This window comes from Crinia signifera, chromosome 1, assembly GCF_055691185.1.
Source record: "Crinia signifera chromosome 1, ASM5569118v1, whole genome shotgun sequence".
NCBI lineage: Eukaryota > Metazoa > Chordata > Amphibia > Anura > Myobatrachidae > Crinia > Crinia signifera.
Genome location: NC_139217.1, coordinates 302324799 through 302351368, shown reverse-complemented (window position 1 = coordinate 302351368; position 26570 = coordinate 302324799). Strand labels below are relative to the sequence as shown.

General features: G+C 43.3%; 1 protein-coding gene across 5 annotated transcripts in view; it reads right to left on the bottom strand.

Annotated features, from left to right (window-relative positions):
* Positions 1-13721: 13721 nt before the first annotated feature.
* The window catches only part of TJP2 (tight junction protein 2), an 89857-nt gene continuing 77008 nt past the window's right edge, over positions 13722-26570 (bottom strand). For all 5 annotated transcript variants that reach the window (XM_083186068.1, XM_083186065.1, XM_083186064.1 and 2 more), the window contains 9 exons: positions 26333-26428; positions 26155-26234; positions 23943-24153; positions 23268-23368; positions 22786-22998; positions 19995-20105; positions 17446-17778; positions 16706-16791; positions 13722-14960 (listed from right to left, as the gene is read on the bottom strand). In XM_083186068.1, coding sequence (XP_083042194.1) covers positions 14795-14960; positions 16706-16791; positions 17446-17778; positions 19995-20105; positions 22786-22998; positions 23268-23368; positions 23943-24153; positions 26155-26234; positions 26333-26428 — 1397 coding nt within the window. In that variant the 3' untranslated portion in view covers positions 13722-14794. The remainder of the gene's footprint in view (positions 14961-16705; positions 16792-17445; positions 17779-19994; positions 20106-22785; positions 22999-23267; positions 23369-23942; positions 24154-26154; positions 26235-26332; positions 26429-26570) is intronic.

Genomic DNA, 26570 nt, shown 5'->3' with positions numbered 1-26570 from the left:
GACTTAAGAATTAGATGAACACTCTCTGCAAAATTATGTTTTCAATTCCACCATGTAAAAAATGTATCAATCAATCCACAATTTTGCTATGTATCAAGAAAAGATCACACTGTTTTCTCAGTAAAAATAGGGGCCTGAAACCTACCAAAGAGATCAATGTCATGTTCTTTGTATTGGTCATGAACATAAATCCCACTTGGGTACATTAAAATAGGATCCAATCAATCCCATAAGCTAAACAAAGTAGCCAGTTTGTGCAAGATTCACAAATTTCACTTCATAATATTACATTTTTCTTAAACTCTTCCTGACAGAGCCAGTTTTTGCCTTCCTGACAGAGCCCTTTTTTTCAAATCTGACATGTATCACTTAAGTGGGGATAACTTTTTTTTGCTTTTACTTATCCCAGTGATTCGTGACACATTGTACTTCAAATTAGTGGTAAATTTGGGTCGATACAGTCTGTGTTTTTTTGTGAAAAATACCAAAATGTCGTAAAAAAATGGAAAATTTAGCAATTTGCAAAATGTTAAATTTTCTGCTTGTGAGACAAATAATCATACCACTCAAAATAGTTAATAACTAACATAGACCATATGTCTACTTTATGTTTCCATCATTATTTCAACTTCCTTTTAATTTTTTTGGACACTAGGAGGCTTACAATATGAATAGCAAATTCTCAAATTTTCAAGAAAATTTCAAACACTGATTTTTTTAGGGACCAGTTCAGTTCTGATGTGACTTTGAGGGACTTGTATGTGAGACACCCCCATAAATGATGCCATTTCAAAAACTGCACCCCTCACAGTATTCAAAACAGCATTTTGGAAGTTTGTTAACCCTTTAGGTGTTTCACAGGAATTAAAACAAAGTGTAGGTGAATTTTCAAAATTTCATTTTTTTTGCAGATTTGCAATTTTAATACATTTTTCTAAGGAACACAGTACATTTTACTAGAGAAATGTGACTAAAAATTGATTCCCCCAATTCTTTTGTTTTCATAAATATCCTATATGTGGCCCTAGTGTGCACGTTGACCAAACCACAGGCTTCATAATAGAAGGAGCACCTACTTGATTTTGGAGCCTCCTTTTTATGAGATTATTTTTTAGGCACCATGTAGGTTTCTAGGCACCATAAGATGCTAAAATTTAGGAACCCCCCCACAAGTGACCCCATTTTGCAAACTACAACCCTCAGGGAATTCATCTAGGGGTATAGTGTACATTTCAAACCCCCAGGGGTTTCACCAATTGTGGTACAACTGGGCAGTGAAAATGAAAAATAAAATGTTTTACACAAAAATGCAGTTCTGGCTCAAAATGTTTCATTTTCACAAGGAATGAAGGAGACAAAGCACCCCAAAATCTGTGCCCCAATTTCTCCCGAGTACGGCAATGCCTCACATGTGACCAAAAAATACCATTTGGGTGCATGGCAGGACTCAGAAGGGAAGGAGTGATTTTTGTATTTTGCAGCACAGATTCTGGTGGAATTTTGGTGGGTGCTATGTCGCATTAGCAAGACCCCCAAAGCACCAATACAGTGGAAGCCCCCCACAAGTGACCCCATTTTGCAAACTACACCCCTCAGGGAATTCATCTAGGGGTATAGTGTACATTTCAAACCCCCAGGGGTTTCACCAATTTTGATACAACTGGGCTGTGAAAATGAAAAAATTTAATTTTTCATTTTCACTGCCCAGTTGTACCACAATTGGTGAAACCCCTGGGGGTTTGAAATGTACACTATACCCCTAGATGAATTCCCTAAAGGGTGTAGTTTGCAAAATGGGGTCACTTGTGGGGGGGTTCCACTGTATGGGTGCTTCAGGGGTCATTCAACCAGAATCTGTGCTGCAAAATCCAAATATAACTCCTTCCCTTCTGAGTCCTGCCATGCACCCAACTGGTATTTTTTTGGTCACATGTGAGGCATTGCCATACTCGGGAGAAATTGGGGCACAGATTTTGGGGTGCTTTGTCTCCTTCATTCCTTGTGAAAATGAAAAATTTTGAGCCAGAACTGCATTTTTGTGTAAAAAATTAAATTTTTCATTTTCACTGCCCAGTTGTATCAAAATTGGTGAAACCCCTGGGGGTTTGAAATGTACACTATACCCCTAGATGAATTCCCTAAAGGGTGTAGTTTGCAAAATGGGGTCACTTGTGGGGGGGTTCCACTGTATGGGTGCTTCAGGGGTCATTCAACCAGAATCTGTGCTGCAAAATCCAAATATAACTCCTTCCCTTCTGAGTCCTGCCATGCACCCAACTGGTATTTTTTGGTCACATGTGAGGCATTGCCATACTCGGGAGAAATTGGGGCACAGATTTTGGGATGCTTTGTCTCCTTCATTCCTTGTGAAAATGAAAAATTTTGAGCCAGAACTGCATTTTTGTGCAGTGGGTTACTTGTAACCTGGCACTATAAGGTTTTAAATAAATAAAAGCAGCTGGTCTTTCTGCAGGAGACCATCAATCTCCCAAATCAGACATTTTGGCACAAGGGTTAAGGTGAAAAACCAGGGGGGCGTGGCTTGAGCGCCATTGAGTCCAGACGTGCCTCACCGGAGCTCCAACAAAAGGACATTGTCCACCGCTCCAAACCTCAACTATTGCCCCAGAAAGTGCCTCTGAGAGCTGCCCAGACCTCCCACTTGCTGGACGCCGCACTTAGCAGCCGATCACAGAGCCGGAGAGAGCCCCAAGTCCTCCCGCGGGCTGCGGCCTAGCTGCACGCGGAAGCCGGGGCCTCGATTAGAAGCCGGACGCCGAGAACGCGAACGCCGCACCGAGGGGCCAGCGAGCGGGCTACAAACCTCCTCACAGCTCCCACACAGCCTGCCAGACATCCCCATCGACACCCCAGGCGGCGACATCGGGGAGGAGAGGAGAACACCAGGCGGGGAAGGCTTCCCAGGCGCCATTGAGGTACGGTGCTCTGCTGCAGCATCACTGTTTAAGCAGCGGGGAGACACAGCCACAGGGGGAGTGCAGAACGCTCTGACCCTGCAGAAGGACATAACCTGATCAATGCAGGCACAACTCCTCACTGCACATATCTGTGAGCCCAGACCTCCATCCCCTCATAGACTTCCCATCTTCACAGGGGTATCCACCCACACCCTCTGCCCCCATTCCTCCTATTGCTGACCTGAGGCAAGGTAACCACATAGCCTGGTGACGAAGAAACTTATCATAACTCAGCTCATCCTCCCCTTTATGACGAAAGAGACTGCACTTAAAACACACCAGCACAAGACCCCCCTGACCCCAATTATACTGAGCGGAGGTGGGTTGCGGTGCCGGGGAGAGCGCGGCGCTCTCCTGTGGGCTGCGGCCTGCCGCCAGCTGAAGCCGGGGGCTAGATTTGGCACTCGGAGCCGGGAACCGCACACCAGTCATCGGGGGAGGCACTTGCATAACCACCTAAAGCCCAGGGCTTGATGACAACAGTCTAGACAAGGAGCTGAGGTCTGACGGCTCTGCCGAGACGGAGTCTTTGCCATACCCAGGAGATACTAATTGCTACGTGACCAAGCCATGACCCCCTAGCCACCCGCCAGATATGGGGTGTCGCTGACACTGTACCCCACCACCTCTTCGGCCTACTCATAAACTAATGGCAAGCTGCTAATCCCCTGTAGACGTCCGCCTCTAGAGATCTTGATACACCACTCACCTATGGGGAAGACGAGACGGAACCCCCCGGCATCGGCATCTAAAAATCAAGGCGGGAGCCAACTTAAAGCGAACATCTTCAGGTACCTGGCCCCAAACCCAGACCTTCACGCCGAGGAGTCACCAGCACCCTCTGAAAGTTCCAGGTCGCCGAGAGACCCACTTCAAATGGAGGCCTCACCGGACCCTCCTCCCTCCCAAGATTCTGAGGTGACTCTATCCGAGGTTCTCTCCTATCTCCGCACCCTCCCCACCAAAGATGACCTCCCGTCAAAAAAAGACTTTGTTGATTTAGAGCAATCTCTGCGGGAATCCATCAAGCAGGAAGTCTCTGCGATCCAAGCAGACCTTGCCCAGACCTCCCATAGGGTGGCAACCCTGGAAGACCGCACAGACACCATGGTGACCTTTCAAAACAAACTGGGTGAGGTCGCGGCAGCGCATGCCCAGGAACTTAAAACGCTCCAACGTCGAATAGACGATCTCGATAACAGGGGGAGGAGGAATAATCTGCGGATTCGCGGGCTCTCTGAAGACATCCAGGGGCCTGGGCTGATAGACGCCCTAACTAAAATCTTTAACGAGATCCTGGGGCAGACCCAGATTCTACCATTACGTTCGACCGGGCGCACCGGGCCCTGAAACCCAAAGGCCCACAATCTGAGAGACCGAGAGACGTCATCTGCAGATTACATTACCACACAGACCGAGAAGCCATACTGATGAAATCAAGAAAACTCGACGCCATCGAATTCAATGGGGATAGGATAAGCATCTTCCCGGACCTGTCCTGGTCCACGCTACAGCAGAGGCGTATGCTGAAACCCCTTACAGATCTCCTGAAACAAAACCAGATCAGATTCAGGTGGGGCTTTCCGCTCGGCATTCAGGCGACCCGTGACGGTAGACAAGCCACACTACAGGATCCGGCCGACCTCGAGGATTTTTGCTTGACCTTGAACATTCCTAAACCGCACCTAAGTGAGTGGACCCAGCTCTCGACCAGGTTGGACCCCCCTCCACTGCCGTTGCAGGTCAACCCTTGGATACCGGTGGGTAGAAGCGCGAGAGGGGCCGCCTCTGGCAGCCCAGCAAATCGTGACTCTGTTACCTGAAACTCGCACCGCACGGAGGGTGTGACTGTCTGGAGTGCGACCAGCTGAGGGCCAAGACCGTAAGAGCCCTTGACAAAATATAGTTGAAACAGGATAACTTGCTTGTTTTTTCCCCCTTGCTGTTGTTTTTGCCTGTTGTCTCTTTCTCTCCCCTTTCGCTACCTCCCACACTGTTGATTAGACACACGGGACGTTGTTCAGATAGAGAAGGTGGGACCCTCACCTAAGGCTGGTGGACATTTGTGGCACAAGGGGGCTACCAGGCTTGGAGATACCCTCCAACGTTGCCTCCCTCCCTCCCCTAATATAATTTAGTCTACGAAGGGCTCCTCATGTTCAATGAGGCCATAACATTTCACCTATGTTGGTAGTTTGTCATATTTCTTCGCTAAGACCAGTTTTCTGTTTGCCGATTGTTTTTTGAGTTGTTACATAAAGTGTTTACATACGTGTAAGGTGGGGTATGGTGGCTGCGTGCCCCAGTTAGGGTGAACCACGAAGGAGCTGGACAGAGATGCTCATCCGTAGCATCACTGGTCCTGCCAGTGGTTACGTTCCTCATTTGCGTATCTTACATATTTTGTCTGAATCATTACCACAATGTTTGTTCTTGGTATGTTATATGTTACCTATGCTTTTTGATTTTCTTTGCCCCTCCCTCCCTCTCCCCTTTACATTCCCTAAACCCCCTTCGGTCTGGGGACAACCACCGACTTATGTACAGGGACCTGGGGAGTCTCTCCATGAGACCATTGCCTTGCTCACCATTTATCCTACATGATGCCCAGAACACCCACACTTAACCTTCTCTCCTTAAATGTTAAAGGTGTGAATATCCCTGAGAAGAGGTCCACTTTGCTCAGAGACCTCAGAGCTAAACGGACAGACGTAGCGTTCATTCAAGAAACCCACTTCAGGGAGGGTTCAGCGCCCAAGCTCTTTAACCACTATTACCCCACTGTCTACGCCAGTAATAATCCGGTGGGGAAAACCCTGGGAGTAGCCATGTTATTGTCTCGCAATATCCACCCTACAGACATCACTCACCACGAGCTAATCAAGGGGAGGTGTCAGCTGCTAAAATTCACGCTCTTTGCCCAAAAATATACGCTAGTGAATGTATATTCCCCTAACACTAAGCAACGACAATTTCTAAGCAAGGTCCTTCGGCTGGTAGAGCCGCTGAAGGAGGGATGTTTTATAATGGGTGGTGACTTTAATTGGACACTAGACCCCCTTATAGATAGCAACCCCCCTCCCAAATCTTCACGTATGAAGGACCATCGTAAGGTCAAACAGCTTCTGCATGAATATCAGTTGGTAGACGTATGGAGAGTCCAGCATCCAATGGACAAAGATTATACCTTCTTCTCGTATCCTCACTCAGTATATTCCCGAATAGACTATTTCTTAGTTAATCACCTACATCTTCAGCACTTCACCGAGAGCAAAGTGGGACACATAACTTGGTCAGATCATGCCCCCATTAGTACTCAGGTTCAGATGCCCCTTGCCCCTCCAAGACATTGGTCATGGCGACTCAACGAGCTCTTACTCTCGGATGCTAGAATGAAGAAAGAACTTGAGTCCACTATTGCGGACTACATTTCCTTTAACGATGACAATCAAACCTCATCGGTTTCTGTATGGGAGGCACACAAATGTGTTATAAGGGGAAAGTGCATACAATTAGGTTCCCTCCTAAAAAAGGAAAAAGAAGCCAAGAAATTAGAACTGCTAGAGCGGATTAAAACCCTTGAGCTATCCCATAAGACGCACCTCTCCCCAGACACCCTAAAAGAACTCACCCAGGCTAGGTCCTCCCTTAACCAATTGTTGAGAGACAAAACAAAACAGGAATTGCGCAAGTGCAGACACAAGTTCTACCTTTGGGGTAACAAGCCAGGCGCGATGTTAGCGAAAGCACTTAGGGCCCAAAGAACACAAACGTATGTCCACTCCATAACTGACCACACAGGGAAAAAAGTCCATAACTTCCCGCAAATAGCAAAGGCCTTTGAGGATTACTATTCACGGCTATATAATTTAAAGGGCTCCCCCCCTGCTGCAGGGGACCCAGACCACGAGCGAGACATTAGGGGATACTTAGCTTCTTTACACTTTCCACGACTTACGGAGGCAGACATGCTCTGGCTAGATCGACCTTTCACGATAGAGGAATTAGAAACCGCCCTCAAAAATACTCCCTCCGGGAAGAGCCCTGGCCCGGATGGATTCACTATAAGCTACTATAAAACATTCCGTTCCCAACTGATGCCCCTGTTTCTGAAAGCATGTAACGCAATAACAAATAACACCTCCTTCAGCCCCCAAAGTTTGGAAGCCCACATCACAATAATCCCTAAAGAGGGGAAAGACCCCAGTCACTGCAGCAGCTATAGGCCTATCTCCCTTTTAAACAATGACATAAAACTCTACGCTAAACTTATTGCAACACGCCTGAGCTCTCTTTTACCCGGGCTGATACACGAGGATCAAGTAGGCTTTGTGGCTGGACGTGAAGCCAGAGATAATACGACGAAAATAATAGACCTCATACATTTTGTGCGAACCCAGAATATTCCTTTGATACTACTGTCAACGGTTGCCGAAAAGGCGTTCGACAGGATAGATTGGTCATTCATAGAGGCTATGCTTGAACATATCAGAATAGGGCCGGAGTGCTTTCAACGCATTATGGCGCTATATAGCTCCCCCTCCGCACAGGTGAGGGTGAATGGGGCGCTCTCTGGAAGGTTCACTATCAGCAATGGTACTCGCCAGGGATGTCCCCTTTCGCCCCTAATCTTTGTACTTTGTATGGAGGCGCTAGCGAGAGCAATTCGAATGAATCAAAACATTAAGGGGGTTAGGGTGGGGAAATCAGAACATAAATTAGCCTTATATGCGGACGATCTCCTAGCATCTATAACGGAGCCAGTCACTTCAATGCCCTCGTTGATGGTAGAATTGGATAGATTTGCACATCTGTCTAATTTTAAAATCAATTATACAAAATCGGTGGCACTGAACGTCTCCACCCCAGACAATGTAGTTGAGGGAATAAAAAAGGCGTTCCCGTTCCATTGGCACGAAGATCGTATTAAATATTTAGGTTCCTGGATAGCAAAAAACAATGATATGCTCTTCCAGATGAACTTCCCCCCACTTCTAAAAAACATAAAAGCGGAATTAGTGAAATGGTCCCCACTTAAACTATCTTGGCTAGGACGAATCAACGTAATCAAAATGAATGTCCTTCCCAGGGTTCTGTATTTACTTCAAACTCTGCCGGTGACAATCCCACTATCCTTCTTTAGAGAGCTACAGGGAGAAGTGGGGAAGTTCATATGGGGCAAAAAGAGACCGCGTGTCTCCCAACACACGCTTATACAAAGACGGGAAAGAGGTGGCCTTCAATTACCCCATTTCTTAAGCTATTATCATTCAGTACACCTTGCTAGGGTCATAGAATTATCAAGGCCTCATCAATCTAAGCTATGGCCCTCCATAGAGGGACACACGGTGGGTATCTCACCAAGAGTGATTTTCTGGCTTCAGAAACTTCCCACATTGCAGCACCCCACATTGACCCCAACAATTCAATGTTGGCGTAACTATAAAAATCTTTCCTTCTTTAAAGCAGGAGTCTCATTACTAACGCCTCTACTTAATAACCCGGAGTTCCCCCCGGGAGAAGCACTTCGATCCTTTCCTACACGATATTCATTAGACTTATCATACCTAGGGCAGATAACGGACAAGACAGGGCTGAGATCCTTTACGGATATACGCGAGAGCACTGGCTTACCGACAAACCTCTTCTGGCTATACCTGCAGATCAGACATTATATATCTACTCTCCCCAAGAGAACTCGGGGATGGGAGCCTACTCCATTTGAATTGCTAATCCTCTCACAAGAACCCCCGAGACACCTTATCTCTCAACTATACCAGATCTGCATAGAAAATCGATCAGCAGACATGCCAGGTTATGCACTGGCATGGAACAAAGAATTGCCCCGGGGGTTGTCGGTGGACCAGTGGTCAAAAATTTTTAAATTTATCTCCATTGCCTCACCCTCGATACAGACACTAGAGACGCAATACAAGATCCTCACCCGATGGTATAGATGCCCGCAGACCCTTCATCAAATCAATAGAGCGCTGCCCAATACATGTTGGAGATGCAATCAAGCCCCAGGGACTCACATTCATATATGGTGGTCTTGCCCAATTATCCAAAGTTTTTGGCGCTTGATTCACTGTTGACAGAATCGATAACGGGCTCCCCGTTACCTTTCTGCCCCGAACTCTGGCTTTTTAATCTCATAGACCTCCCAATCTCCAGTTTTAAAAAATCTCTGACCAGACACCTATTAAATGCAGCAAGGGCGGTGATCCCATGCTACTGGAGAACACCAGACGCCCCCCCCTATAACCTCTTGGTTGAAAAGGATAGACCTTTACATGACTATGGAGGATCTATCTTCATTTCTGAAAGATACCCCACAGGCGTTCGCCTCCACATGGGGGACCTGGCTTACTTTCAAAGAATCACAAGAGTACTCCCTGTTGATACAGAGATCGACCCCTCAGTAAAACATGTCCCTTAGACAGATTCCTCGAATCCTATGATTATATGACTTCCCAGACCTTCTCCCCCCCCCTATTCCTCCTTATGTACCCATACTTATTTACCCCCCCCCCCCTTCACCTTTAATTCTTGTGCTTCTGTGCGAACTAGTTGATAAAATACTAGTCCATATTTTCCTTTCAGTTGTATTGTCGGATATTACGAAGTCTAACAATTTAGTGGAAGTTTCTTAAGGTACTCCTATCACTCTGAAACGTGGAGTGGTTCGCATAGAGGCACGGGAAACTGCTTATAATATTAGAAATATCTCTGTAAATGGAGTTCCCTTTATACTGTATTGGACTTTGTAGGTTCAGTGTTTGATGGAACTATTATTGTACTGATTGATTGTATTTAACTAACTGTTTGTTTACCTTTCTACTATTGCTTAATAAAAATTGATTGCATAAAAAAAAAGGTGAAAAACCAGCGCTATATTCTCCTTGCTCGGACGTGAAATGCTGTTAGCTCAGGTGGGCTTGCACTCTCCTTGGCACCACTCTTACTTATGATTTCTGTCTTGCATGCACATACCAGTTTCTTTACCACAGGTCAAAGAACTACTGGCACTTTGTAAAAGACAAACAATTACTTGAGGGTTCTGCCTCGCGTGCCAGTAATGGTTTCTTTGACAGGTAATGTTTTTATTCAAACAGAACACGAATTGTAGGTTCAAAGTGTTGACCTGGCATCCAAATTCCCCCGATCACAATCCAGCTGTGGGATGTGCTGGAAAAAAAAAAGTCCAAGACATGGAGGCCCCACCTTACTGGATCTCTTGCTAACATGACTGGATGGGTTGTAACGGTTTTGGCTGTACAAGCAGGACCTTTAAACTGACAGGTTGTTTTTATGGTATAGCTGATTGGTATGCGACACATTTATAGACTGCTAATTTGGGTGCTATTACTACAGGTAAAGATTACGGGTGAGATTTAATGGGATGCAATATTTAGTAAGTTTCCGAAATCACACATTATCAAATTTTTTTCAAAATCAAATTTTTTGGGAAGAACTCGGCTATGTTAATGAGAGGCGAATTCGCAGCAAACCCCCCCCCCCCCCCACGATATGGTGTGAATTTTAGTCATAATAAAATGTGCGATTTGGGAGACATGGTAATGTGCGTGGGGTCCACCCTCCTGAGCATAACCAGCACCAGGATCATTGAGGGTCCCCTGTTTTTCTGAAACCAGCCCCAGACTCTTGGACCAGTCCTGGTTCCAAATATACGGGGGACAAAAAAAAAAACTGGAGGTCCCCCATATTTTGGAACCAGGTTCCAACAGCCATGCCACAGTCAGGGGACACTTTTTACGTACAGTATCCAAGCCGTACCATGCATACCGTGGCTGATCAGCCCTGGGCGAGGTACCTGGGGGGGAGTCGGGACCCCTCCCCCCAATAAAGGGGTCCCCTCCCCAGGCTTCACCCATCCAGAGCTGAAGCATGGGGCTGTCCCCGGCCAGTGGAAAATAAAAAAAACTTGTTAAAAACATTGCTTTTTGCAGGTGAACTACAAGTATCAGCAGGCCTCCCCCACATGCTGGGACTCGGTGAACCACAAGTCCCAGCAAGCGGGGCATTAATGGGCCCCCTTGGACTTGAAGTCCACCTGTAAATAAAATCTTTAAAAAAACACACAGAGAAAAAGTAAAAGTTTAATATTCACACATTAATTTTACAGCTCTATACTTACAAATCCAGGCTACAGCGGTGACTCTCTGCTACAGCAGCTCACCCCCACTGATTGTGGGGTGAATCAGCTTCCTCGGTCAATAATGACAGCTTGTATACCGCTGTTACTGCGCTATACAAGCACTTAGCCGAAGTTGCCTTTATGTGTCTACATGGAGACTCTTTCAGCCAATCAGGGCTAGCTCAGCAGACTGGTTGGAACAAAAACCTGGTAATGGTTGAGAGCAATTGGCAGTTGACCATTTGCTTTGAAATGCTGGAAAACTGCCAGATACTACCAGGTTTTTGGTTCAACCAGCCAGATCTGACAATCTGTAGAAAAGCTGTATGGCAAGCTTTAAAATAGAGAGTGTTTAGATAGACAGTCAACAGGTCAACATGCAATTGGTAGCCAGGGTCAAACATAGACACATAAAAAGGTCAACATAAGGTATTTTTTCATTTTTTTTGGTGTCAATGTTGGAATCTGTTGAAATGGATCGACATTCTTTGGAACGGGTGCCTCATTCTGCTATGCTTGACACACTTTACTGTTTTCCTTTGTAGTCCACATGGATGGTAAAATCCCAAAAACAAACAAAATAAAATCATGTCGACCTTTTGACTGTATCTAGACAGGGTTTTTTTTCCGTATAAACAGACAGATTCACGTTTTTTATTTAGATATTTTAAAATAACTTTTATTAAACATTTTTTTTTATCTGTGTATGTGTGCACACATCCACTTATTTTTTTTTTTTTTTTATTTTAACTATTTATTCAGTGAATTTAATTGTACCTTTTTCTCACTTATAAACTATATATATATGGCCATAATCCAAAGACCTTAAAGAATGACTGCATGACATTTTGGTGGTGTTCCAAGGAAAATCCAATTGAGGAGAAAAAAGGAAGCCCAGTCCAGACATATTGCTGTCCATAGGATAGGCATCTCATGTATGGATGTATTTATAAGGCAGATGTTTCAGGAAGCCCCATCTCATCTTCCAGAGTACATCCAGTGCTGGTGCAAGGCACCGGAGCGCCCCAGGCGGGGGGGGGGGGGGTGATGCTCCGGTGCTTACCCGCACCCCGGCCGCCGTACAGGGGGGGTGCCGGTGATTGTGGCAGGCCACCACAGCGTTCCTGGGCGGGGGGGTGGTAACTTGGCAGGGGGTGTAGGGTGATGCCTGGTGTGATGCGGGGGGATGGGGTGTATCGGAGGCCACCGGTGCCACTCACCTCCCTGCTCCAGTTCCTGCTGCACACTGGCACCCTCCAGTGGCCGGCACACTAGGCAAATGCCTAGAGCTGCCTAGTGGTGGCGCCGGCCATGAGTACATCAGAGGGTATAACTTCAGGGTACTTGTGTATTATCACGGCACCCACTAAGCTATTTGCTTAGTCTGCTATTCAGCATAGGGAAATCGCATTGCATCGCATGGGCCATTGTAAGGGCCGTCCGATGCAATGCTATTTTCCTATGTAATGTATTCAGTGCTGTTTTATTTAAATTGTATAGGGTGTACAATGACATTAGGTATACAATAATGACATCCAATGAGGTTTTAGGCACCCCCTCACTATCCACGTCACCCTGAAGCGTGGCGGGCGCAGCGAGCCCCGCGAGGGTCTGCGTAATATATGTAAAGTAATCCGCGTCCCCTCACGGAGCTCGCTTTGCGCTCCCCACACTATATAACATCAACTCCACGCCAACGTGTATAATAGGGGTATGAAAAGGTCGGAAGACGCGTTCTGCCGCCGCTCGCCACACGTGGATAGTGGGTGGTGCCTAAAATGTAATTCTATGTCATACAATGATATAATTGTATAGGTAATGGCATCGTACGGGATGCAGTTAATTTGCCGGCGGTCGGAATCCCGACACTGGAATCCCGACCGCCGAAATCCCGAAACTTTCTCCCTCCGTGGGTGTCCACGACACCCATAGAGGGAGAATAAAATAGCGTGCCGAGCGTAGCGAGGCACCGGGCCCGCTGCGTGGCGAGCGCAGCGAGCCCGCAAGGGGGGGGGGCGATCCATGTCCCCCCCTTGTCGGGATTTCGGCGGTCGGGATTCCGACCGCCGGGATCCCGACCGCCGGCAAATCGTATCGGATCCCATCGTACACCCTATATATGCGGGAGGTGCGATGCGATCCCCCGGGGCTAAGAGAGCAGTGAATAAATTACATAGGAAAAACGCATCGCATGGCCATTAAAATGCGATGCGATTTTCCTACGATGCCGTACGTAAGAAACGTGGGTGCCGTGATAATACACAAGTACCAACTTCAGTTCTGACTAAGCATGGTAGAAACAGACTGTGGCTGCCAACTGCAGTAACCCTGTGCCTACCTGAGTAATCAGTAGCAGAGACAAGTGACTTGTGTGACCAAGCCTCCATTAGAGCCTAATAATTTGGGAAAGCGGGCTAAAGATGAAACCATGTGCTGATTGGTACAAAGGTGCAAGGACAAAGCAGAATAGGTCATTTTAGGTGTACTCCTGGACAGACCCCATGTAACAAATGTATTTAAAATAATAGTTACAGTTAAATACCCTGTAAATGTAGGTAAACCCATATTTTAAAATGTAATCAAAGTTGTAATTTAATAAGTTTATTAGTAAGAAAATCTTTAATATTAGCAGACTAAACATTTACAACTCTAACTCTGTAACAGTCAAAACGACTGGTCAATTATAAAGAAGTTTACAAGTTACATGATTGGAGACAAAGGAACACTAAAAACAGCCATGATTTCCAAATTGCTTTGCATGAATACAAGGCAAGTTTAAGACATTTCTGCATAAAGGCACTTAAAAAAATGACCATTTCAGTATGTAATTTGAAAGCACAGAATATTTTGTCATAACCATCAAGGATGGGCAAACTACTGGACTCCTAAATATCCAAACCATTATACAGATGTATTCTCTCTCATTGTTGTAGCAGTAACATTAAATAGCCATTCTCATTGTGCCTAGATGCGAACTTGATTACTAATGCTGGATGTCTTTTTGTGCATTTTCCCCCAAAATGTATCTTATTGATATCACTGTGTAAATAAAATGCACAAGCAGACACTGCTAATAAAAATGATATCCGCCATGCCTGTATTCTGTGCGCGACTATGGGTGTATCTGCATATGAAATGCTATGTTACAGTGTTTTCCTGGAAATGCCAGACACTACCAAAGTTGCCCTGGAACTGGCATCTTGCGGTCAACGTGTATTGAGGATAGATGTAGGAGAACACATCTGTATGAGTGGTTAATCCAGCAATATAAACTGTGCCAAAGGTTAAGTATTTCTGTCATACACGTGGTGTTGTGAACATAATTCAACATGAATGAAAGCACACATGATCATAAAACACAATGATATATTAAACAGACAACACAACTGTTCATTATGTAACCCTAGGAGTTATATTTACATTGTACCAAACATCCATTCTGTAGTTGTGTCTTCCAGTTTTATATAAGTATTCAAGCATCTGCAATATTTTAAAAACACGTTAATTACATGGAATAAAGAGTGCAAAATGCCTGTTTGTACCTGGCCACAAAAGAGGTTCCAACAACTTAACACAAGGCAGGTTCAAGCAACAGTATATAAAACATACTTTGAAATGAACTGTACATGTTTAACCAGTATATCTATTGTGCAGCAGTTCACAGTTCAGTATCTCTGTATTTAGATGGCTGCGCATAATATCCACGTTTTGATTGGTCTGCCAACTGACGTCGATACTCGGCTTCCTCTTCGTCACTTCCATAACTTCCACGCTTATCTAAGTAGGACCAGGTCGAAGGCTTCTGAGGTTCTGGAGGCCGAGAACTTGAGGGGATAAAAAAGAAAAAAAAATTAACAGGTAAAATGTCTAATATAATATTGTGCATTTATAAAAAAAATCAAGGAAGCAGGAGAAAACCCTAACAACCCTCCAATATAAATTACAAACACTAATGCTGCCCATATACTAGGGCTATATCGCAATTTGATTTCCCTTGACGCTTCCCGTGCGATAAATCGCATCTGAAGTGCTTTTTCCCCTCATTCAATGTGCATACAACAATGCAATAAATCGCATGCCTCATTTGACCTAAAATCGGGCCAAGCAATGAGGGCAGGGCATCTATCTGGGGCTATATAACACAGATTGCACATCGCACTCTTGCTCGAATGTGCTAAAAACCCACCTTCGATCGAACATGAGACTCAATATATATTATGTGCAGCACAAAATATCTATCAATGCGACATTTGACTGGCGGGCCCGCGCATCGTTTCGGGGGACCCATTCGACGTTTATACAATCCTTCAATTTATTACCCCAGCGTATGGGCAGCATAAGATAGAACAAGTTAAATAAATGTTTCTCCTCTGGTGAAATGACATGCAGCTGTAGAGAAACACATCAAAATTTTCTAGGACATTGCAGATAAAATCATTTGCTTTGTACTTCTGTATAAACAATAGGAAATTAATATATCTCTGCAACTATTTAATTTCCTCAACTGATCTAAATTAGGTGCATATCCAATTAGCCACAGTAATTTACTATGGCTAATGGACTTGCCTGAGGCTATTATTAAAGCCCCAATGCCAGCACTTACCGATGACTTGCCTTCGGCAGGCGAAACTAAATTCCTGATAAGTAAGCATTTCTTCTTCTATCGCTGCCGTGGAAACAAGTAGGTCCGCGTCTTTTCAATGCTCCCATTTCCTTTTATGCGACAACGGTTCAAGTCTTTGCATGGCAAAATGGTCTATATTTGATAACCATCGTGCAAAAATCATAAAAAATATATTTTTTCCCATTGGGAAAAATTACCGCCGCTAATAGGATAACTAACATTAATCTGAAAATTTTGACTATCATAAGGGATTAACAAATAACTTTATTGACTGTATATACAGCACTAAATTTTCCATAAAAATAAAGAGAGAAACCCGACTGATGACCCAGTTTAGAGTAAGAGATTATTGGATTTGGAATATAGTCATTACGCCTTGTATATTTTAGTTTATTTTTGCATTGCATTTTTATAGTAATTTAATATACTTTTATTGTTTATATACATATATTTTAGATATGAATAGTTAAAATTCAGAGAAATCACACCGAACTGAATTTGGGGTTTTCAAAAGGAACAGAGTTATTTTCCCATAAAATCTAGGATCTGGTGGTTTTGGTTTGGGTAAATTTACTAAGATGGGAGTTCTACTGAATATGGGATGTTGTCCATAGCAACCAATCAGTATATTTTATCTTCTAGAAGGTGTTAAATAAATCAAAAACTGGTTGGTTGTTATGGGCAAATCCCATCTTTAATAAAACTCCCATCTTAATAAATTTACCCCTGTGTGAGGCATAAGAACCATTTCAGTTCAAGCGTTATCTGGAGGTTCTCAGTGCCTGCATAATGTTGATTGAGACTGTAGTCTGGTATGTACGGCCAAGGCTTCCATTCCTTCTTCAGAATAGATAGAGGTCTAATTTGATTTGCAGCTGAGGTAAAATAAATATTTAGCGATTTCATTAAATTTTGAAGACTTGTAAAATAAAAGACGGTTCATACCTTGTTGGCTGGGATCGATTTGGATCAGGTTTCTGTGGTTTTATAGGTACAGCATAAATATCAGGGAGTTTCTGTGCCAGCTCCAACTTAAAAAATAAAAATGGAGAGACTTCAGACTCTATACATTCATGTTTTTATTTGATTGATGCCAATAGCTAGAAAGCAGGGTCTGATAAGGCAAAACATAGGAATTATAGGGGTACAACTGACAGGAGTAGATCAAAAGTATAGAAGACATAGATTATGCTATAGACTATGCTATATATTTCCTTGTGATGTCATCATGAAAAATTCACTTTGAGTACAAGGTGCTTTTTATGAAAGCGATATAAACCAAATTGCTTGGTTCTTGACTCTTCAGTTGTCACCGTCAAATGAAAAGCTGCAGAAATACAGATGGGCAGGAACAGGGTAACTGGATACAAACGCAGCTATTTTACACCAAATAAGTTGAGAATTGGTATATCATTTGCCCCAAAACAATCACTGACAAATGACAGTGTATGCCATTTTGATGAGACAAACCATTTTGGAACAGTACATAGGGACTTTGGGAAATGACCATACAGAGATGGTGACAGTAGGGTAGAATAATTCATTTTTGGCCTACATTTATGCTTGGAAGAGGTTTAATCAATAGGTTTTATTATAGATTTTTTTCAGATAAATACGTAGGTGCTAAAAATTATCCAAAAAAAAAAAATTAAACCACACCAAAAATACTTCGAATCAGTACTTACCCGTGCATTTTGTGCCTCATGCAGCTCCTGTATTCTTTGCTGTCTTGCACTGTGGTCCATTTTCTCAAATATTTTTACTTTCCCCAAAACAGATTTTGGAGCATTTGGTTCATTTTTGTTCAGCTCGTCATCGTCTATTACCACAGGAGCGGTAAGTGTAACTACAGGTTTCAGTATGGGTTTTGCACCAACCACAGGTTTAGCAGCCGTGGGTGGAGGCGTGGCCTTGCTGGATCCTCCTGAAGTTCCACTGCTAGCTACACTGGAGCTGTTTCGTTTAGCATCATAACTATAAGGAGAATCGGAGAGCTCCTCATTGCCTTCTACTTTGACCTATAAACAACACATGCAAACTGTTTTGAATAATCACGGTCATGTTCAGTATTTACGATCTTTCAATTCTTTGTATCTCAAAAAACGGGAAAATTAAGGGTCTGTTGCAGAATTGGTAGCTAATGCTCCCAAAAATCGAAGCCATATAAAAAGGTATCCACTAAAACAAAATATGCAACTGTGAGCATATGCAAAGTGTGTAAACAGGGTAAAAGGCAAACAAGAGAGAGCCTACAGTATAAGACCAGGGATAGGCAACTCCAGTCCTCGAAAGCTACCAACAGTTAACGTTTTCCAGGTCTCCTCACAGAATCATAAGTGAAGTACTTAGCTCCACCTGTGGATCATCAATAATATGTCAGTCAGTAATGAGTGCACCTTTTTCACAGCTAGGAGATCTAGAAAACGTGAACTGTTGGTAGCTCTGGAGGACTGGAGTTGGCTACCACTGGAATATACCATATGGGTTAAATTTACTAAATGTTCTAAAAGGAAAAAAGGTGATGTTGCTCATAGCAGATTCTGTCTATCATTTTGTAGGATGCAATAGAGAAATGGTAGACTTAATCTGCTATTGGCAACTCATTTCCTTTTTAGAACCTTTAGTAAATGTAGCCCCATGTTTTTTTCATCTTTTTACCTAGATTATGTACTAAGGGGTTTATTCAGAGGTGGATGCTATTATCGCCACTGCTGAGTCTTTCCACACAGTGGCTGTATGACCACATACAAATGCTGCAGAAGGAGCCTCGTGGACATAGACACTTCCTGCCAGTTCTCTGTTATGCTGCTCTGTGTCATGGACACAACATCGGACATCTGAGTAAACACTCAGGGTGTGAGGGGATATCTTGCTGCTGGGGCCAGTCAGAAAACAGGGATATGGGTCATAGGGTCGACTGTATGAAGGTTGACATACATTAAGTCGACCACTAAATGTCAACAGGGCTTAGGGCAGTGATGGCTAACCTTGACACTTCAAATGTTGTTGAACTACACATCCCAGCATGCCCTGCTACAGTTTTGCTATATGGCCATGCTACAACTGATGCAGGGCATTCTCGGATGTGTAGTTCAAAAACATCTGGGTCAAGGTTAGCCATCACTGGCTTAGGGAGACACATGAAACAGGTCGCACAGGGGCGGAAGGTCGACAGTCAAAAGTTTGACATAAGTTTTTCAAGTTTTTTTTCCCCGAATTTCACGGCAAGTCAATTTGAACACTGTATTAGTGTAACGCTTGTGCTCGCCATGCTTCAGACACTATGATATCATCCCTCCATGCCCTAGTGCAGTGGTTCCCAACCTTTTTTCTCTCCCCTACCCCTTGAGTAGGCTTTTCATTTATAAGTACCCCTCCTCTCAATTTGAAATATCCACAGTACTTATGAGTGGAAGTGAGCGGTATGTGTGGAAGTGAGCGGTAGCCGTGGACTAGTATATGGTCAGGAATCGGGTCCCTCTTTGTCTGGCCGCTGGCTGTGTATTGTCTCCAGAGTTCCCGCTAACGCCTGTAGGATTAATGCTTCTTCCACCCATGTCAGTACAGGTCAGATGTTCGCTGATGTCTGAGGGCAGCGCAGGTAGCTCTCAGTGGATTTCTGGTTGGGCAAAACACAAGGAGACGCTGATGATGCTGCAGATAGAACCGGATGTGGACGCAACGTGGTTCGTCTCCATGGCAATGGTAAACTTCTTTTGCCATAGGGAGACTTTTTCTTCTTCCGCCATTACCAATGTTATTTTCAAGTACCCCCAACTGGTCTGCAGAGTACCCCCAGGGGTACTAGTACCCCAGGTTGGGAACCACTGCCCTAGTGCATGGGTCTTCAACCTGTGGCCCTCCAGATGTTGTGAAACTACATGTTCCAGCATGCATTGCCACATTTTTTCTATAAGAGCATGCCAAAACGGTCAGGGCATGCTGGGACATGTAGTTCCACAACACCTGGGGGGCCACAGGTTGAAGACCCTAGTGGATGGTAGGGTATGAACTACTGCCTGTCGGTACAAGTTGAAACAAACGTCAACCTTTTGACTGTCAACCTTCCTATTGTAGACATAATGCTTGTGTCGACCTTTTTGCATTACACAAAAAAGAATAGGTCTCACTCTGCAACAGAGCCTGAGAGGCAAACCATTCAACTTGGAAAATCAATAACTTGAAGTAAAAAAGTGTCATTTATAAACTACACTGTACAATTAGATGCATATACCTTGGGTGGATCCGGTTTAAATGTTGGAGGTGGGCTGGGCTCTCTGAGGACCTCTCGACTTCCAGCTCTTCTCATCTGACCTCTTGGCTCTGCCACTGGTTTTATTATGGGCTGAGAGAAAAACAACAACATAAAGGGACTGACAAATACAAATAGATTTACTTAGCTGAACATCCAGTCGCTGCAAGCCTACAGAAACATTTTGAAAACCTGTTAAAACCCATTCAATAACGCTGTTGAAGTGTTACGGTCAATGAAATTTAGCAAAAAGAAAAAGGTTTACAGAATTGTTTATAATGTAGGAGTTCATATGTGTCCTTATGTTCCAAGCACAGTCCATTCTTTCCATCCTAAAGGGCCGTATTTAGCTGAATGCAGCCTTGTCTGTGTCTATCGGCAGTTGTCTATTTGCAATTTTATGCAAATGCCACTACAAACGCCTTCCCTGGAGGCTATCCAATCGTCCAACTGTGCCAGGGCTGAGACACCAAGTATCAATGTCTGTAGGTGCTGAAATACTGTTTGGTGCGACTTTCGACACACAATGGCAGTGGTTCTCAAACTGTGGGTCCTAACCCCAAAGTGGGTCCCGATCTTCTCAGCATGGGGTTGCGACTCCATGTTGCCGACCATCAGGCTGATGACTTTTCTAAGCTTAGTCAGTGATTCAAGGAGTCTGAACAATCTGTTGAATTGTCTGTTATTTTAGACTCCTCCCATCATTTTGTGCCTCCACAATGCTGCTGTGCATGTACTGTCTGCTGCCTACATGTGATGTGGCAGTCATTATGCAGTAACTTGCTGAGGTCCTGTAATTATTTTTATTGTCTGATGGGGTCCCAGAGCAAAATAGTTTGAGGACCCCTGCACTATGGAAACAGCCATTTGGCAGGTGCAGTTTCCACGTCCATATATGGTCTCCTGTTTGAGAGATTGAGCATCTGTGAAAGACGACTTTCACACACACACACACACACACACACACACACACACACACACACACACACACAACACTCTGAGACCAAAATTCTTTTAATCACTAACCTGGTGACGTTGCATGTGATGCGACCGGAGCCAAAAGTGCTTCAGCTGGTAAGGTCACATCATATGTGACCATGCCACCACTCTGCACACACCGGCTTTAGATAAGGAGACCCCTTCAGCACAATTGACTCCCTGAATCCTTGCAGTGTTGTAATTGTCTGGGACCATCAGTACTGTGCCCCAAAATGCCATGCAAAAATGCAATTTGAAGCGCATGCACCAGGGATCGCCAAAATAGGAGATGGGGAACTTAGTGCAAAAAACCCAGTAGATACATATTTTTAATAAAATATTTAAATATATTTATATTAATACTTTCTAAAGGGTACTTGTGTAATATCTGGGCGCCCGATTTTTTCATTGGGTCGGAAAAAATTCCGCGTCCGCTCGCCACGCTTTGGGCTTGGTGGCTCGCTGCGCTCACCACACTATATAAAATCAACTCCTCACCGACGTGGATAGTGGGGGTATGAAAAGGTCGGAGGACGCGTACCGCTGCGCTCGCCATGCTTCGGGTTGACGTTGATTGTGGCATTGCGTTAACAATGGGGGGGCAATTGACATTATAAATTAACCAGCAGGGTGGGTATATAATGAAAAATCAGGGTCTGGGGGGCATTAAACATTGGGTCCAATGTAAAAATCGGGTGTGTCGCATCGCATCGCATGCCATTGTAATGGCATGCGATGCGACCGATTTTTACATTGTACACAGTGTAAAAACCCCGAAAATCGGGTCCCATCGCATCTGATCGCATGCCTTAAGTTAAGGCATGCGATTAAAACATCGGGCGCCCAGATATTACACAAGTACCCTCTAAAGTAATAAAATAACAATTTTGGAGTGGCTTTGTGGGGAATAATGTGGTTTATTTATAGTTATTTTCTCATTCATCAGTCTCCTAAGACCCCTTTCACACTGAGCCTTGGACCCTGAAAAAGCTGTGTCATGTGTCAATGTTAAAGTGTTGACCCCGGTTATGTGTGCTGGGTTCATGGCCCTGGTCATTCCTGATCAGAATTATTCCTGGGTCTGAGATGGATACTCTGTGGTGTGAAAGGCTGCATCGCCTGTATAGTCACATTTAAATGACTTTAGTGTTGCAGGACAGGCACTGATGCAGTGTGCAAGATAACAAGCTGGGAATAACCTGGATCCAACATGAGGTATAAAAGGGGTAACATAGGTGTTAACCAACCCAAGTAGGGCGCAGGATTTATGCCTAAAAGCGATATAATTAACAAGGTGGTGATATGTTGCTATAATGATTTACTTCATGAAAAAAACTTTAAAAAAGGTGGACTTTTTTTTTGCCTGAAGTCATGATACAGATGTGTAATTATAAAAAGTAAGTGGACTATATATCAAGCCCATTTTCCCATAGAATTATGTAGAAACTTCAATTTCTGCATAATTATATATCTTCCCACGGTGCAGGAGATCTCACAGAAGAATTGCAGACTGTAGTCCCCATTATCATCAAGGAGGACCATTGTCATCAATGGGGACTACTATGTAACTCACATCCACATGTACAAAACATCGGAGTTTGTCTCCATTGATTTATACCATGTTCAGTTAGCTTAAACTGATTTACACAATTGTAATTTAATTTAATATTGCATTATCTTCAAATATAATTTTAACCTTAAAAAGACCACAGAGACAGAAAAGAATAAAGCTTGCAACATCACTAATCTGCTGTATTTCTGCATTTGATCTTTTGTTCAATCTCAGTGTTCATACCTCTTCTGGATGCACAGGTTCAGATGATCGACTTATGGCAGATACTGGAATGGGATCATCAGCTGGTTCATCTAGTTCATTATCTGTGTATGCTCCTCCTTCACCATCAGTATCTTCAAAGTCACTGATTAATCGGCTGTCACAGCTTAAGTAGTCTGCTCCCAATGCGGTTAGATAGGACATGCGGTCATCATCATCATCCAACCCATCTGGCTGTTAATGTCACCAGAAAAAAAAACATTTTTAGATACAAAAAAGCTTCAAAAGTATTAAACAATGTCCTAACATAATTTAATATTCAACTACGTTACAAGAGAATGCTCATGCAATGTAAAAAGACATTCTGTATTAGTTACAGGAAAAGGTCCAGAGGTTAAAAAGAATTATAGAACTTCTCCAGCTTAACTCATTTAAATTATTAAAGTGAATTGAACTACTTTATATGGAAAATATAAAAAGAGTAAAAAAAAAAAACAACCTACCTTTCCTTCAGATACCCAGACAGCTTCTGTCTGTTGACCTCTGATCACGTCCTTCAAGCTTCCATACCAGCTGTCATTTGAAGAATTTAAATTAATAGTTGCTGCAAGAAAAAGCAAAAAGGACGAGTCAGATGTTTTGATTCCTTTTTCAGGAAGTCTTTTTAATCTTTTAGTATTCCTCCTCCTTACATTTAACATTACCTGGCATTCTAGGATGATGGATACAAGACAGAAGTGGAGTAAAGAAGCATGATACACAAAATGGTAGCTGCTCAGATTCATTGATAGGAGCATGACAGGTGCATGTATGGGAGGGGTTAAGCTAAGTCCCCCCCAGCACACCATAGTGGCTCAGCAGAAGAGACATAAATTGTACATAATAATAGTAATGCAGAGATCTAAGTTATATGTACTGGAAAACATATGATAAAGCTCCAACCACTGCAGGGTGGTAAGACTGGGGGTGAATATTCAGGCCCTTATGGTGAGCACAATGTTACTAAAAGTCAACCTAGTGTAAAGGAATGCAGTTTGTGAAATAGAAGGAGAACATGACTGCAGATGGATTGGGAAGGTTTGCATACATTGGAAATGGACTACAATGAACTACTATTACTCAAAATTGAAGAATCTAGTGATATTGGAATATAATTTGGTTTAAAAAAAAATACTCACCTGTAATAAGATGAGCACACGTCTTCTTTAGCTTATTTGCCTGGTCATATAACTTGCGAGAACTTTTGTTTGATGTCGGACACAATCTATTTCTCATGGTTTTCACTCCTTGTTTACTGTCGGGGTTGAACAATACTACTATAGGGAACCATTGAGTATAGTTTAGCAGGTCTACTGCTTTAGGGGTCACATCCATAAGAGCATGTTTATCCTTGCAAATAAAAAAAAATAAAAAAATTAAGAAACAGTAAAATATATATAATATATATTATATACTTTGAGATGTGTGAAGTACTTGCTTCTCCTGAATCCTGGAGGTTACAATCGGCAAGTGCACAGGAGGGATACCATTGTTGATTACAGCAAGTACGTCACACATCTCAAACTCCGGATAAAGTTGTTCCAAAGGTCGATCAGCATAAAAGACTGGGAGGCTTGAGAAGAGGAGGGTGACATCTTGTAAGGTACCTCTGTTATAATGTCTGGCTAGACATAATAAACTGGACATTTTCAAACCTATCACATATACACCAATTTTAATAATTGAAAATATCAAAAAGTTAAACCGGTGACACTTATCAATACTAACAATTAATGGTGTCAAATTTGCGACACAGAATTGCCTACTAACCAGTTGCTACGGACTAAGCAAAATCCACTCTGCTTATTGCCTAACAACCACTAACTGTAGCGAAAGTGCATGCCTAATCAATTTATTATAGTATGCCCATTTAAAGTATCATGTTATTTTAAGTGTTCTATGAGGTCACAACTGGTTGTGCTTTTTTTCTTTTATTGTTCAGTCATATGCTTTATGTGATCTTAGGATACTGTGCCAATTACTAGAGGCGAATATTAATAAATGTCAAAAAGTCTATTCCTGTTATTGCGCAGTATAGATTGTAAGCTTGCGATCAAGGCCCTCCTACCTTTTGACTGTCTGTAAATACCCTGTTTGTTGTCTCCTTTTGTAAAGCGCAACGGAATATGCTGCGCTATATAAGAAACTGTTAATAAATAAAGAAATAGTTCTATCTTTTACAAGTTTTCTTTTTCGGCTTTTTTGGGCCATCGAGCCATCCCAAATATAACAGCTGCAACGGATAGGAAAGCTGGTATATTTTAACCAAATCTGGTCGGACTGTCCTATTGGTCTATAATTTGTTGGCTCTTCGCGGTGGAGGACTTCATTTGTTTCTTTCTATTTTTACAGGGAGGTACAGTCATAAATGAATCATTTGTATTTTGATTAAAAAAAATAAAAAATCCACGAGAAATAGTAAAATCACATAAGTGTGAGTGGGGCCAAGCTGCGAGCGGTAAAAGTCCATTGAACATCTGTACATCCTTCTCATTAACAGAGCTGTGACTTCAGCCCACATTTAGGCACGCATCCTCAGTGAGGGAGATGTGATTGGGCAGCGGATTCAACACTAAGTTGTGACTGAATCTGACTGCCACTCCCACCCAAGGTGCCGCTGCTGAGCTTTGGCTCTTCCCCCTCCCCACACACCATGTTGTTCTCATGCTTGAGAAGGAGCATTCCTTCACATAGAACAATGGTCCAGGACCTCGGTTTGAGTCTAGTGGGGACTCTTCAGGAAGTTTTTGCCATCATCAGTGCTGGGGTGAGTGGTTCCTACCTGCCCGACTAATATGCTGTCAGTCCACCATTTACCTCAACATACTGCCCAAAATAAACACAAAGCACATAGATTATCAGATGGGATACACCCACCCCCCCCCCCCTTCCACCTCATGTGTGTCTCCACAGCCAATCAATTTTTGTTTTACTATTGGACGCTACAACAAAAACTTGTCTCAAAACTGGCATGTTTTGTCTGGAGAAAATTCTGAAATCGAGAAAAACATGTTCCAATATTTTCGGAGACTTTTAAGCAGCCCATACACGCTGCTATGAGGGCGTGCTTTCCGTGCTGTACTAGCACAGATCACATTGCATTGCATTGCATGTGCATCCGTTGTGCATGCAATGCGATGCAATGTGATGAAACCTAAGTACAAAAAGTATGTGCAAGCACATACTTTTTGTACTTAGGTTTCATCACATTGCATCGCATTGCATGCACAACGGATGAACATGCAATGCAATGCAATGTGATCCGTGCTAGTACAGCACGTCCACAAAACAGCGTGTATGGGCTGCTATAGGAGAGTAATATTACCAAACGGATTGCCTGTTGTAACGTACCTGTTCAATAATCTGTCTAACTGTATTTAGCCGCACTACTCCATTGGACTTGTCTGAACCAGCATCTTTAGGCTCAGTCTCTGGAATAGTGAAATAGAAAAAAATCTCACATTTGTTCTAAACTACATACTATAATAAAACTGAGTGGCACTGCATGTGCGAACAGGTCACCACTTACTGGCTATTTGAAATTGATCTGGCATGTCGTTTGCAAGTTTCTCCATTGCTACATCTGAAATCGGACCAAACACCACAACCGGTCTTTTAAAGCCAGCTACAATAAGAATAAAAACATAGCGTTAGTTGACATTTCCAGTTAAAGTAACCGCACACTAAACTAGCCATTGTGTAGCGTGATCTGTCTGAGAATGTATATATTTTAACAGGTCCCATTCACCATTGTCTTCGCTACATAA